This window comes from Anser cygnoides, chromosome 28 (assembly GCF_040182565.1).
Source record: "Anser cygnoides isolate HZ-2024a breed goose chromosome 28, Taihu_goose_T2T_genome, whole genome shotgun sequence".
Lineage (NCBI taxonomy): Eukaryota > Metazoa > Chordata > Aves > Anseriformes > Anatidae > Anser > Anser cygnoides.
In genome coordinates, this window is record NC_089900.1 from 3,292,665 (window position 1) to 3,307,904 (window position 15,240).

General features: G+C 52.8%; 2 protein-coding genes across 2 annotated transcripts; both read left to right on the forward strand.

The window, feature by feature from the left end:
- The first annotated feature begins 4,771 nt into the window (after window positions 1-4,771).
- LOC136787168 (olfactory receptor 14C36-like) lies at window positions 4,772-6,200 on the forward strand. Its single transcript, XM_066984299.1, has 2 exons — window positions 4,772-5,855; window positions 6,145-6,200. The coding sequence occupies exons 1-2, from the start codon at window positions 4,925-4,927 to the stop codon at window positions 6,198-6,200; spliced, it is 987 nt and encodes a 328-aa protein (XP_066840400.1). The 5' UTR covers window positions 4,772-4,924.
- Window positions 6,201-11,403: 5,203 nt separating this feature from the next.
- Window positions 11,404-14,581, forward strand: LOC136787230 (olfactory receptor 14C36-like). The gene has a single exon (XM_066984378.1). It carries the CDS (start codon window positions 11,712-11,714, stop codon window positions 12,651-12,653), a length of 942 nt encoding a protein of 313 aa, XP_066840479.1. The 5' UTR covers window positions 11,404-11,711; the 3' UTR covers window positions 12,654-14,581.
- Window positions 14,582-15,240: the final 659 nt, after the last annotated feature.

Genomic DNA, 15,240 nt, shown 5'->3' on the forward strand with positions numbered 1-15,240 from the left:
GTCAGTCCATGGCACTTGTCTCCACCGCTCCTTGACGGTCAATCTCTGCCCCTGCGTCCCTCCCATGGAATGCCGTCCTTCCCAAATGGATCCTGCGTGGGGACCAAAGGATTGAGATAATGACAACTATGACTGGATCATGTTAAAATAAACCTGTTATAAGCATTCTAACACCTTCATGGTTGCTGGCCACAATGTTTATTTTGTTTTTATCTCGATGTAGTAGCTCTGTTTGCCCTCAGAATTGTGTTGGATAGCACATTACATACTGTGCGTGTTCCCTGTTGTGCTGTTTATCCTTTTTGGGGGCTGGTTTATGGTTATTAGTTTACTCTACAGCCTAACACTGCCTTATGTTGTGATAAAATTGCTGGTCATGAGACTAATCTGGTAGTTGTACTCAGCATTGCTGTCACCTCCATACTTGAGGAACCATCTCCCAGAAACTATTCATAATTAACAGTTGTTACCTTTTCTCCTCGGGGAGCCAATCTATGGGATGGATGAGGGGGGACACTTCTTCTCCCCACTTCTTCCCTTTCCCTTTCTCCTTCACCTCCCCCTTTCTCCTCCAGGCTAGTTACAATAGCTCTTCAAAACTTTCAATATCCTTGGGATGTTCAAACCAACTTCTTCTTATTCTTATCTCTCCTGAATGTGTTTCAGGTTTTGTTTAAGGTTAGGGTAACCTATTTCTAGAATGCCACACAGGGATGTGCCTTGAGGCAGGATAATTGTGAGTGGCAGGGAATGTTGGAGGATATGGGCAGGCACCTAGAACTGTAGGCACCTGCAATGCTTTGTTACTTCACCCATGAACAAGTGCAGAATCCTAAAAAAAATAATCACTGAATGCTTGAAAAAGGAGTGTCATCACCCTGGCAATTCCAAAGAGACAGAAATCACTGCAAAGTGCTGGGGCTTGGCCTTTGCTTACTGAGTTGCAATCTACACAACTCCAATCCCTGTGACTGAGCCACAGAACCAAACTGTGCCTGTATCAGTCATACATATACGTGAGAAAAAAACAAAATCAGCTTGTTTAGCAAGGAAAGAAGCTCCTACTCATAGAGGGAAGGAGGAAGAAGAAGATGAGGCAGGCTACTCCCAAGTAGGGCCATCAGAGGAACACGTGGATGAAGAGTGAGATATCATAAAATCATCAGTAAGCACCTGATCACTGTTCCTTGGGGAGCTGATGTGCGAAAAGATTTCAGCCATCATGTAGGCCAGCACATTGTCACCTGGCTGCTCTGATACTGGGATAACAGGGCCAGTAGCCTGGAATTAGAGGGCAGGGAAGCCAAGCAGCTGGATACCTCCCCAGGGAAGGGGGCATTGACAAAGCAGTTGGAAAGGGGGCACAAACCCTCACTCTCTTCAGGCAACTCCTGTCACGTGTAAAGGAAAGGTATCCCTTCAAGGAAGATGTTGTCTGCCACCCAGGCAAATGGACCACCAGGGAGAGAGGCAGCCTGTATCTGATGGAATTGGCCACGCTGGAGGTGATTTATGGTGATTTATGCACATTAAACAGTTTTCTACCTTGCCCGGTCCCTCACAGGATCCTTCAGTTGTGGGGTTGCTCAGGGTCGAAGTGCCAGTAGCTACCCAAATGGTGCACCAGTGGCAATATGGCACTATCCGAGACTCCCTGATTACCACATATATGCTGATTCATTAACTGGAGAGCCAAGGACTGATCAGCAAAACTCGCTCACCCTTTAATAATCCCATAGGGTCAGTGCAAATGTCTAATGGAGAGCTGCAACTAACAGTGGAGTACTGTGTCTAGAATGAAGTCACACCAAATTCAATTGGTCATCTATAGTCTTCTCTCCTTACAGTCTTAGCTCTAAGAGCAGTTAAATGATCCCTTACAGTATCTGAATGCTGCTGTCCGATCCCTTCCTGGGATCATAAGGAACCAGTACCTCCTGGCCAGAACACTCTCCCTGTACCCGTGGATGCACGCCCTAAGGTCCCATGAACTGTTAAGGGTGTAGTTTGCAAAGTAACCACTGATTTTGTCCCCACCCACCACCTGTTTTACCCCTGCAGAGTCCTGCCTCAAGGCACAAAGGGCAGGGAGACCTTGGTGGTGAGAGCTGAGGCCCTGTGGAGATGTCTGAGACACAACAGCCATTACAGCCAAGGGTCATGTAGAAGAGAACAGAATAGGTTTAGCTCTCCCTGTGACACATGACTCCTTTTGCTCTGCTGACAGCCTCTGCAGGCTGCCCTGCACATAAGGAGTAGGGACAGGTTCAGTTGTCCTACATGTGGCATCTGCTGCCATTTCAGTTACCCAAAGGACATATGCCTCCAGCTGACTCGCAGAGGATCTACCACAAATTTCACCAGATGTTTGCATCTGAACAGCTCCTGCCTGTCCTCCATCTCCACTAAGGAGCTATTGTGGCTCAGTAATTCGCATTAAGCTGCCTATGTTGTGGACACCTGAACTCCCGGGTCCTGTGGGTCTGTGGCAGACATGGGAGGGAGCTGAGACCTCTCCCAGCCCCAGGAATAACAAGCAGCATGAGATGCCTCGACTGACTCTGCTGACTTCCTTCTTCAAGTGGGTATGAAGGAGATCAGTCCCTGACCATGACTTCATGTCCTAACTGATACTGGGACAACAAGATGAGATTGTTACACTTAATTGGTTTTCTGTAAGGAGAAATGACCCTGGTGTGAAGAAGTGTGTGTGCCAGGTGAGGGAGGAACCCCAGGGATCCCTTCGGGCTGTTTCCCAGCAGGTTCCCCTGCAGCCCCAGGGCCATGGGCAGGGAGCCTGGTGGGGGGCAGAGCAAGGGAGGCCTTGGGCTGGGCCTGTGCTGCTGAGCTGGGCCGGGCTCCTGGGCCCAAGGGGAGCTCCTGGCAAGCGGGCAGCGCTGCAGAGAGCCAGCTCTGCCCAGGAGCAGCTCCTGTGCCCAGCGCAGCAGGGCTGGGGGCACTGCCTGCAGAGACAGAGTGGGTAAAGGCAGGCAGAAGTGGCAGGATGCACAGAGCTCGCTGGGGGAGAACACTTGCCAGCCCTGACCCCGGTAAGTCTCTGGCTGGAGGGCAATGCAGCCGCAGCTCCTGGAGGAAGGAGAAGGCGCGGGTGCAGGCAGGGGTGCCCAGGGCTGTGGTGCAGAGCAGGGTCCCTGCTGTGCCCCAGGGGCTGTGTGCCGGGGCAGGGCCTCTGCCGCCTGCCAGGCTCAGCACTCAGCCTGCGCGGGGAGCTGCCCAGGGCGCTGCGGGGAGAAGCTGCGGGTGGAAGGAGCCCCCCCGGCAGGGCAGGGTCCTGCTGCTGGTGGGAGGCTGCTGCCTGGGGCAGCCTGCTCACAGCTCCACAGCACAACTGGGATGTATCTAAGGCGAGAAGACAATCAGGGGTTAGATACTTTAGGCTCAGCTTTCCAGACTATTTGCTTTCAGTTTTCTCTTCTTTGTCCCTGTGGGAATAGAAATAGAGGCTTCTATTTCCCAGAAGAGTCTGATACGCCTAAGCCTTCCCATTGAGGGTTCCAAGGACCCCCAACAATTCCCTTGCCTGCCCCTCAGCCCACAGAAAGCTCCACCACCACACGTGAAGTGCCAGCAGGGTCTGTGTGACCTGGTCTCTAGGACGTGCCCCCAGCGAGCTGCCCCTGGGCAGAGCCCTGCTGCCAGGAGGTGTCTGCAGGGCAGAGCTGAGCACCCAGCGGGTGGGATGGGGGCTGTGACCTGCAGGCAGGAGGCGTGGGGACAGAGACCCAGCTGCAGGCAGGGACAGCTGCAGGCAGCAGAGCCACAAGCAGGGAGTGAGACGGAGGTGCTCCCAGAAACTTAGCGGCAGGGGAGATTTGAGCACTTCCCTGCCATCCCTGTACTGCAGATGCCTCCCCTGGAGCCACTCTCCACTCTCCTTTTTCTCACACCATAGACTTCCAGCCCTAATGTCACTGGGGCTTTTGCTGGGCTGCAGGCTGCCTTGCACAAGGGCACAGCTCTTCCCTAGCAGCCCTGTGTTATCTAGCAGCCCCATGGAGAAGACACGTCAGTCCTAAGGCCATAGAAATGCTGGTGGATGGCTGTATGTGGGCAGCTGCTATGATCCCTCTGTGTCCGTGGAGAAGAGCAGAGAGCTGAGATCCTCTTCAGGTACAATCAGAAGGGTGAGGGGTCTGGAGATCTGCACTTTGAACCTGGATTCAGGTGCTCTCAGCTGCATCCAGGTTCTTTTCAGGGGAACACCTGAGTGTGACCATCCTCCAGAGGTGCCCGCACAGGGCAGCTGAGACCAGGATGGATGGACACACCAGCTGTCCTCACTCTGCCCTGAGGGACAGTCCCTTTGCCTCCCAGGAGGCCAAGGTTTCACTTGGTGGGCAGTAAATGTGCCAAGGATTTGTGCCTTAAATGCACTCCTCGGGTGTAGGGGGACAAGTATAAAGTAACAAACCAAAGCATTGTGCACAAAGCCCTGCTCTGCAGTTGGGTGAATTTTGAGAAAGTGTACTCCAAAACTCCTTGTTACATCAAACACAGTTCATTTGAGACCTCCCCATGTTCCATTTACTTCTTGCTCTAGGTCAGCACTGTCTCCTGCAGAGTCTCTTGCTCGCAGTACCACCCTCAGGCAGCACCACTTTGACATCAAGCAGAGGACCAGTCCTCCCAGAAGTGAAGAGGCAGTTTTTTATGGTTTCAAAAAAAAAAAAAGAAAGAAAGAAAGAAAGAAAGAAAGAAAGAAAGAAAGAAAGAAAGAAAGAAAGAAAGAAAGAAAGAAAGAAAGAAAGAAAGAAAGAAAGAAAGAAAGAAAGAAAGAAAAATAATAATAATAAAATAGGCTAGGTTTTCCTCACAGAGGTCTACCCTAACATTTTAATTCTCTTTCCTCCTTGGACAGGCCTCCCTATTCAGAGCAGCAGATCCCAATTCCCAGGAGGATCAGATGTCCAACAGCAGCTCCATCACTGAGTTCCTCCTCCTGCCATTTGCAGACACGCGGGAGCTGCAGCTCCTGCACTTCGCGCTCTTCCTGGGCATCTACCTGGCTGCCCTCCTGGGCAACGGCCTCATCCTCACCGCCGTAGCCTGCGACCACCGCCTCCACACCCCCATGTACTTCTTCCTCCTCAACCTCGCCGTCCTCGACCTGGGCTGCATCTCCACCACTCTCCCCAAAGCCATGGCCAATTCCCTCTGGGACACCAGGGCCATTTCCTATGCAGGATGTGCTGCACAGGTCTTTCTGATTGTCTTCTTGTTTTCAGCAGAGTATTCTCTTCTCACCATCATGGCCTATGACCGCTACGTTGCCATCTGCAAGCCCCTGCACTACGGGAGCCTCCTGGGCAGCAGAGCTTGTGCCCAGATGGCAGCAGCTGCCTGGGGCAGTTGCTTTCTCTATGCTCTGCTGCACACTGCCAATACATTTTCCCTGCCCCTCTGCCAAGGCAATGCTATTGACCAGTTCTTCTGTGAAATCCCCCAGATCCTCAAGCTCTCCTGCACTAACTCCTACCTCAGGGAAGCTGGGCTTCTCACATTCAGTAATGTTCTGTTTTTGGGGTGTTTTGCTTCCATTGTGCTCTCCTATTTGCAGATCTTTAGGGCCGTGCTGAGGATGCCCTCTGAGCAGGGGCGGCACAAAGCCTTTTCCACGTGCCTCCCTCACCTGTTTGTGGTCTTTCTGTTTCTCAGCACTGGCATGTTTGCCTACCTGCAGCCCCCCTCCATCTCCTCCCCGTCCCTGGATCTGGTGGTGGCAGTTCTGTACTCAGTGGTGCCCCCGATATTCAACCCTTTCATCTACAGCATGAGAAACAAGGAGCTCAAGCGTGCTATCAGCAAAGTGATTACATGGATTTTTCTTAAGATTGGCACATTTCTCCTCTTTCTCCACAAGTGTCTTCCTTTGTTTTCACTTGGAGTTTTGGTACTTACTTTCATTACCATGATGTTATATTTATCTTCAGTGTCATTTCCATGTATTACTTTTGTAGAAAGAAGTATTTTATTCACCCCACTTCTCCCGAGGTATGAAATTGCTATTTTTTTTTCTCTGGACATTTTTTGTCTACCTGGATGCCAGTACTCTCTCTTAGCATCTGCTTAATAAAATGGAATCTCCCCAGTGCACTACCTGAAATCCTGTCTCTTCTTTCAAAGATGTTGCCAATAACATGGCTGAGCAGTGCGGTGGTTTCACATCGATGGGCAGCTGAAGTCCTCCACACTGCTCTTTCACCCCCCTCTAAAGGAAAAGCTGGAGAAAAAAGAGTGGAAAAGGACTCCAGGGTTGATTTAAGGGAGAGGCAGATGACTGATATATTTCAGTCATGGTCTTAACAGACTTAGTAGAGAGATTCAGGTAAGTTATTGAGCATTACTAACAGACGAGAGCAGTGAGAAACTAAAGGCCTAAAAACACCTTCACCCCAATCCACCGTCTTCTACCTCCTCCCCCCAGTGGTGCAGCGGAACGGGGAATGGGGGCTGCAGTCAGTCTCTAACACTTTGTGTCTGCCGCTCCTTCATGGTCACCCTCTGCCCCTGCTCCAGTCTGGGGTCCCTCCCATGGATGCCATCCTTCCCGAACTGATCCCCCCAGGCCCCCAGCTCCTGCGTGGGCTCCTCTCCATGGGATACAGTCCAGCCTGGAGTCTGCTCCGGCAGGGGTCCTCCATGGGCCACAGCCTCCTCCAGGCCACATCCACCTGCTCCACCGGGGGCTTCTCCACGGGCTGCAGCGTGGAGATCTGCTCCGTGTGGGACCCGTGGGCTGCAGGGGGACAGCCTGCTCCACCAGGGGCCTCTCCACGGGCTGCAGGGGAACTTCTGCTCTGGTGCATGGAGCACCTCCTGCCCTCCTTCTGCACTGACCTTGGTGTCTGTACCAAGGACTGCTTCTCACTACATTTTCTCACTCCTCTCTCCCAGTTGCAGCTTCAGAGCAGATTTTTTTTCCCCTTCCTTAAATCTGTTCTCACAGAGGCCAACCCAGCATCGCCCATTGGCTCGGCTCTGGCTGGTGACGGGTCACTTCTGGAGCCATCTGTAACTGGCTCTTCTTTAACATGGGGCAGCTTCTGGACTCTGCTCACAGGGTCCAGCTCTAGATCCCCCCTGCTACCAAAACAGTGACACCTAAGCCCAATACAAGCTGCTGCACCTCAGAAGGCCCGTAACTCCATGCGTTTGGGAGACAAAAAGCTCATCACCATCATATGAGCTGTGAGATATCAAGGGTAGGATTTAGGAGTAACCTGTTGGTGTCTGATGACAGTGAAAGTGGTGAATGGCCACTGAGGTACATCCCCGCGTCTGTCCCACATGGGGCAGGGCAGAGGACATCCTCTAGGAGAGTAATGTGGAGCTGCCTGGGAAGTTCAGGGGTTCTCCCTAGGGAGCATGTCCCAGGGGTGGGCAGTGCCTGGAGCCCTACAGAGTGAGAGCTTGCCCAAGGGGGAGTCACCCATAGGAACAGTGCCAAATTTTGATGTCCCCAGGCAAACAAGAACTCAGTGCCTGTGGGATTCAGTGAGGGACCAGCATGCTCAAAGAAGGAAGGCTGGAGAGGGGTTCCTCTCATCCTCAGGGAAGTCCAGCTGCCTGGATCTATAAAATACCTGGAAACCCCTAGAGTCCTTGGAAATATTCCCTAGTCTTCCTGAGCATCTGCCACAGATGTTGAATCCAGAGTGAGAGTTTAGCAGCAGTGATCCCAATACAGATAGGTCTACTTCCCACCGTGTGCAGCACAGCCAGTGTGCCGTCACCTCTTGGGCACCACAGCATGCTTGGTCTGCTCATAGCACCACCAGCTCAGGGCCACATGGGGAGCATGGGGAGGTGGCCAGGAAGAGCTGGAGAGGAGAGAGGAGGCATGAGGAGAGATCAGATGGGAGCTGACCTTGTCTAGAAGTTGCCTCAAATACTGGTGTTCATCTCATCCAAGACAAGGTCTGGACATATCCATTAATCCCTAAACCTAAATGCTACTCCACACCCTGAGAGGAATCCACTACTCTAATGTTTGTCCACAATATCCCTTGAAGCCAAACTTAGTCCATAGCCTTTTTCCATTACCCTTACACTCTTGCTCGCCCTGATCCCTGCCCTTAACACTAGCATTAAAATGCTCTAGTTAACCCTAGTCTTCTTGCAGACCTAAACAAAACCCTAAACCACAGAGCTTGATCATACCCTAACCACAGACCTGACACCACAAGCAGAACACCAAACACTTCCACTAGATTTTGCTTCATCTCTAACCCAGAAAAGTGAGCTCTAGTCACTAATGCCATACATGAACAACTAACACCCAAAGCCCCCATTCCTGTGCATTAACCTCCTCACCTTCAACCCCTCTCCTGACCCTTAACTTTAGGCGCTTACCCCCTTGGCGCAGGGCAGGAGCCGTGATGTTGCTGTGCAGTCACATGGCATTCAAAGATGAATGTGAGGGGCCGTGGATCTGATCAGCTCGTCAAACACAAGGACGAGATGGGTGGGAATGCTCTGATGAGCTCAGCTCTGCCTCAGGATCTCCTGCCCCAGCAGGAGGAATGTGGCTGGGACAGTGACTGTGAGGTCACTTCTGTCTCTGCAGATGAAAGGGCAGCAGCAGGAACGTGTCACGGAAAGGGACTGTGAGGTCACTTCTGTCTGAAGTAGCTGACAGGTCACCCTTGCCTTCTCCCTGGGATCTGTACTTTTTGGCTGACATCTGCCAGTGGCCCTGCTAGGCCAGCAGAAGGCACCTGGTTGGCATGCTGACTGTGGGATCCCCTCTGCCTCCATAGCCAGGAGGACCCAGGCAGAAAGAAGGCCCGCATATGGGTTGTGCTGTCCCTTCTGCTTGAGTCCATGACTGAACAGCAGGAGGCACAAGGCTTGGGTGTGTCTACACAAGAAGCTGCAAGGCCAGCAGCAAGCCCATGGCTTGGAAGATGCTGGTGAGGTGACTCGTGTCTGGTTGGCTGACAGGCCACAAGAAGGCTGATGGGTTGGGATGCCTACTTCAGGAGCGGTTTCCACCCTTATGGAGCTTTCTTTGGTATTGGGAAAGAGCAGGAGAGAAAAAACTGCCACAAAGTGTATCTTGGAAGGGTGGCACTGGCCGTGAGGAGGAAGAAATGCCCAGGGGATCAACTGGTCTTGCTGCTAGAGACTGAGGCAAAGAAAGCATTAAGTGCCTCAGCCTTTACCGCATCTCTTTTCACCAGGTTTCGCCCCACATCCAATAAAATATGATGATTCTCCTTAATCCTCCTTTATTAAAATATTTATATAAACAGTTTTTATTGTCTTTGACAGTTAAGACAGATTGACCTCCAGCTGGGCTTTGGCCGTTCTAACTTTGACCTGCACAGCCCCATAAAGTTCAGGACACAGCTCCAGACAAACTGACAGCATGCGTGAGAAGGAAGCACAGAAAACGTGGAACCTGGCAGCCTCCCATCCCCTACGCTTCTATGATTCTGTGCTGCAATTCCATTCAACTGGTTACTCCTGTATTATCCAAACTTTACTGCAACTCCTGATTCTGATATCTTGTCACAGATCACACAAAGGTTGAACTTTCTGCCTGCAGACATGAACAGCTGACAGAATGGAGTGTCATTGTGGGGGAACCTTGAGAAACTGCAGGATTTTGCCTAAAGGAACATCTTGACCTTTACAAGAAGAAGAACCCAGTCCTGCACCAGGGGAAGAGGAACCCCACACATCAGAGCAGACTGGGACCTTGCTGAGTGAGCAGTGCCCAGGAGGAGGAGGGCCTGGGCACCACGAGGGATGCCATATGAGCAGTGGTGCCTGCTCACCAGGAGCCAGGCCAGCTTCCTACAGAGCTGCCTTACGAGGAGCATGGCCACCAAGAAAATCTGAGTTATCAGACTCAGCTGAGATCCGGTAAGACAGCACCCACAGAAGGGTCTACAGGCAGCAGGGAAAGATGTGCAGGTCTGCGAGTCCTTCAAACAGCCAGGTATGGACAGGATAGAGGGCTGTGGCAAGGCTGAAAGTCCCAACAGGACCCAGGTCTTTGTGTCCATGGCTATGGCTGTTGTCTCTGCCACTGAGGCCTATGAGGAGACAGCTTGTCATTAAAGTACCAGGGCCTCATTGCCTCCTCAACCCCACCCATGAACCAGGCAGGGGTCATACCATTCTCCTGCACTTGGCCATGCACATCCCCATCTCCTACTGCCCCAGGAAGAGCCCTGAGCAAGGTGTGAAGGGAAAGGATCTCCCTTCCCAGGAGCCAGGGGACAAGGTGTAGTCCTTTTCTTTGGTGAAACACATCCAGGTTGTCTACACATCAGTGTCACTTTCACATTGCCTTTGTCTCCTTGTCCTTACTGCCTCCAATGTTCTGCTCTAACGAGCTCCAAGGGGGCTGTGTCAGTGCTGGCCCTCAGGCGGACACTGCAGGATACTTGGATCTGACCTGGACTTCTTGAGAGATTTCTTCAATTGTCTCTCAGTGCCTGAGGTTCGTGGGCTCATCACCAAAGCCCCCAGAGGGGTGATTACAATGCCTTGGGCTGGGCCTCTGGTGCTGAGCTGGGCCGGGCTCCTGGGACAGAGAGAGCTCCTGGCAAGAGGGCCCTGGTGCAGAGAGCCAGCTCTGCCCAGGAGCAGCTCCTCTGCACAGCGCAGCAGGGCTGGGGGCTCTGACCGCAGGTGGCACGGGGAGAGGAGAGAAGGAGAGAGGTCTTGGAGGCAGTTGGGAGTGGGAGGATGCTGAGAGCTGACTGCAGGAGAAATCTGCACAGCCCTTGACAAGGTAAGTGTCTGGCTGCACGGCCATGCAGCTGCACGTCCTGGAAGGGTCTCCTCCTGGGTCTTGTTTCTGGGAGGGCAGGGGGCAATGCAGTAGGCTTTGAGAGTCCTGCTGGATTTCACAGCGAGGTGAGGAAGTCTGGCGGAAGCCCCTTGGAGTGCTCTAAGCCAGGTGCCCCTGGTCAGCCAAGGGCAGAGTGTCCAAGACTCCTCCAGACACTGCAGGGGTGTAGATGGGAAGCTGGGACATCCTTTCTTGCAGATATCCAGCTCTCTTTGTGAGGTGTCTTCCTGGGTTGGAGGCTGCTCTCCAACAGGATGCAGCTCTCTAGCAGCATCCTTGTGTTATCCAGGTGCCCCAAGAAGAAGACACCTCCTTGCAAAGGCCATGTTTGTGCTGCTGGATGGCTGTCTGTGAGCAGCTGGAGTGAGGCCTCTGCACCCCTGGTTAGGAGGGAAGAGCTGAGATCCTGCTCAGACACCTGGAAACAAGGTGAGGATTCTGTCCAGCTGCACTGGCACTGGGGCTTCTCTGCTGTAAGCTGTCTCCACTTCTTTGGAAACACACGAGTGTGATCATTGTCCTAAGCAAAAGAAAATCTGCCTTTCTCTACACTGTGGTTGGATGCGTTCTTTGCAACAACATTGCAAAGTTCATGGATCTGATAAGTGGACTGAACTTGAGTTTCCCTCATGTTCCTGCTTCCCGCCTGCTTCACAGCAGGAGGGACTCCTCTGGAGCCCACAGCAATCCCTGCTCCCAGTGCCACTCTCAGACAGCATCAGCGGGGAATCAAGTGATAGAGCTGCAGAAATGTTCTCTTGCAAAGAGAGAGGCTTGGGATGAGAGTGCTCTAAGACTTGCTATAGGCTTTCCTCAGAGAAGTCTCTTCTAAATTTTTTCTGCCTTCTCCTCTTCAACAGACAACAGTGTCCAATGTCAGAAAATGCCCAACAGCAGTTCTGTGAGCGAGTTCCTCCTGCTGGCATTCGCAGACACGCGGGAGCTGCAGCTCCTGCACTTCGCGCTCTTTCTGGCCATCTACCTGGCTGCCCTCCTGGGCAACGGCCTCATCCTCACAGCCGTAGCCTGCGACCACCGCCTCCACACCCCCATGTACTTCTTCCTCCTCAACCTCGCCCTCCTCGACCTCGGATCCATCTCTATCACTGTACCCAAAGCCATGGCCAATTCCCTCTGGGACACCAAGGCCATCTCCTATGCAGGATGTGTTGCACAAGTCTTTTTTCTCTTTTTCATTGCATCAGCAGAGTATTCCCTTCTCACCATCATGGCCTTCGACCGCTACATTGCCATCTGCAAGCCCCTGCACTACGGGAGCCTCCTGGGCAGCAGAGCTTGTGCCCAGATGGCAGCAGCTGCCTGGGGCAGTGGCTTTCTCAATGCTGTCCTGCACACGGCCAATACATTTTCCCTGCCCCTCTGCCAAGGCAATGCTGTGGACCAGTTCTTCTGTGAAATCCCCCAGATTCTCAAGCTCTCCTGCTCAGATGTATATCTCAGGGAAGCTGGAGTAGTTGTGTTCAGTGTTTCTGTGTTATTTGGTTGTTCTGTTTTTATTGTTATTTCCTATATTCAGATCTTCAGGTTAGTGCTGAGGATGCCCTCTGAGCAGGGCCGGCACAAAGCCTTTTCCACGTGCCTCCCTCACCTGGCTGTGGTCTCCCTGATGGTCAGCACTGGCATGTTTGCCTACCTGAAGCCCCCCTCCATCTCTTCCCCATCCATGGACCTGGTGGTGGCAGTTCTGTACTCAGTAGTGCCCCCAGCAGTGAACCCAGTCATCTACAGCATGAGGAACCAGGAACTAAGGGATGCGGTGAGGACACTGCCTGAATACACAAACTTTCAGCATATTCGCCTATAATAATATGCCTATATTCAGAAATTCCAGCTTTTCTCAGAAAAATTTTTACATACTCTTTTATTATTATCTATCTGTACTATTATTTTCTCTTTTTTTTTCTTTTTTTTTTTTCTGATTTATAAAATATTATTCTTAGCCTCCTACAGGTTAATTATTTTCCGATAAAACACTGCTTCCTGTGTAGATAAACCCAATAATGAAGTCATCAGAAATTCATTGGTCTCAGCTGCCATCTCATCCCTTCTCCTCTGGAGCTGGGGGAGCAGCCCCAGCACGCAGGAGGGGCTCGGGGCCTAGAGCCCAGCTGCCACATGGAGGAGCAGCCCCGGTGGCCCTCGGGGCTGCCCCTCACTGCCCGCTGGGCTCTGCCTCTCTGCTGCCTTTGGGTCGGGGCTGCCGCTTCCCTGGAGTCATGGCCATGGCCAGCAGCAGGATGTGGCCTTTTCACTGCTGCTCTCTTTTGGCTTCCTCATTGTTCTCTTGTGCTCTTGTACGTGGGTTAGCCCTCAGATCTTGTGTACCTTGGTGACAGTCCTGTTGTCTCTGCAGTGGCATCCCTGTCCCAGCAGGCAGCAGCAGGCAATGTGCAGCCCTGTGTCACAGCTGCCCTCCCTGATACCACGGCAGTAACAAATGGGGCTCTGCAGGGCAAACCCAGAAGCCGGGATGCCTCTTCCAATGCTGCTGTTAGGAACAGAGCCAAGGGTTTGCTCCGTGCTCTTCTGTTTTCTGGGGTTCTTCATGGAGTGTAGGACACAGGCTGAAAGTCCCAGGGCGGTGTGTGAGTAGCAAAGGACTGGACCAAGAGCTCCCTTTATGGCCTCACCTGTCTAATCAGACAACAACTGGTCTCGGACTCCTCTTCATGGGACTAGGCACCCTGCAGTGGGGTGGATTGATGATGGCAGCCTGGAGAGGAATCTGGAGGTGCCAGGAGAGATCAGGGCAACCCTGGGACAATGTGCTCATTGGGTAGTGATTAAAACCTCATAAAATTAGTGACCATCCAAAGAAGATTTTGGCAAAGGAAAAGGCCAATCAGAGAACTCTGTGGGCTAAGGAGGGCTCTGCAATGCCAGGGGAGGTGGTGAAGAGCCAGCAAGCGAAGGCCCATAAAACTGCATTGTAATTGAGGAGACCTTCTTTGAAGCCTCGTGGGCCAGGTCTGGTGCAGCTCTTGTCCAGCACCCTGAGCAGCACGGGCAGGGGAGGGTCCCCACAGGGTCTCAGGGCACAACAGCCCCTGGCTCTGCACAGCAGCTCCGCCAGCTCAGGGCCTGGCGGGGAGCATGGCAGGGAAGCAGCAATGGCCGGCCAGGCCAGCACGGACACACTGCCCTGGGCAAGGCTCTCTGGGAGCAGGGATGGCCCTGGGAAAGAGCAGGGCAGCATTTCTGGGCCTGCACAGATGGGTAAAGGAAGAAGAGTAAGCTCTTTGTGTAGGCACCTGCTCGGGGCAGGCTGCTCTGTGCCTGGGCCAGGCCTCTTGTGCTGGCCTGGGGAGCAGGGCTGGCCCTGCGGGGCACAGGCACTCTGTGCTGGGGATCTCCCAGGCAAGAGAACGGGGCTCCTGCAGCTTCACCGACCTCCATTTCCTTGCACCATGGCCAGCCTCCTCCTTGCTCACCCCAGGCAGCAGCATGCACGAGCTGCCTCCTTCCTCCTCCTCTAGAGGGCAGAGGGGAGGGAACACCATAAATAAGTAAAACTCACAGATTGAGAGAAAGACACATAAGAATAGGAAAGAAAAAGAAAAAAGAAAGAAATGAAAATCAAACGCCAAACATAATGAGCATCTTGTAACTCATCAGTTCCCACTAGCAGACCGTTGTGCAGGCAGTCTCTGAGAAACTGCCACCTTGTCTTGGAAAGATGATCCCAACATGTACTGCTGAGCACTATGTTATGTGCCATGGATCATCCATTGAGTCAGGCTGGGTCAGCTGTCACAGCGGGTTCCCCTCCCAGCCTTTTGCCCACCCACAACCAACTCGCTGGTAGGGCAGAGTGAGAAGCAGAGAAGGCCTTGATGCTGTTCACGCACTGCTCAGGAACAGCGAGCACAGCCGTGGGTGACCAACACTGCTCTGGTCACATCAAAAACACAGCACGACAGGGGCTGCTCTGCAGAGAGTAACTCCGTCCCAGCCAGAGCCAGTGCAGGGCCCCATGCTGGACAAGAAAGCTCGCTCTGAGCTCTGGAAGGAGCCAGGAAGGTGCTAATAAGCACCAGGACAATTGAGGAAGCCCAAAGGCCCTTCTGAAGGGAAGGGTCACTGAGTGCCACCTGAGAGGCAGTGCTGGGCAGCGGGGAGGGCCAGGAGAAAGACTTGTGAGAAGGCTGTGAGAAACAAGGAAATCCAGGGCTTTAGCAGATCCTTAAAGTCCTGCAAGAGTCCCCAAATGGAAAGCAATGTATGTCTGTGGGTGGACAAGGAGGAAGTGATGAGTCCGGGATCTGGGGCAGGGCTGAAGGTCCCTGCGTGAAGCTGGGCTGATGGAGAAGTGTCCACCTTGCATGTGTGCCTCAGCCTGGGAGAAGGGGCCTGCCCGCGGTGCGGGATGGCTGGGCTGTGCTCAGCCATGC

Bases quoted from the DNA above. Each gene is read 5' to 3' on its own strand.
- LOC136787168 (XM_066984299.1), top strand. From the start codon at position 4,925: ATGTCCAACAGCAGCTCCATCACTGAGTTCCTCCTCCTGCCATTTGCA. The intron at 5,856-6,144 runs GCACATTTCTCC...CTTCTTTCAAAG, and splicing joins ATGGATTTTTCTTAAGATTG to ATGTTGCCAATAACATGGCT.
- LOC136787230 (XM_066984378.1), top strand. From the start codon at position 11,712: ATGCCCAACAGCAGTTCTGTGAGCGAGTTCCTCCTGCTGGCATTCGCA.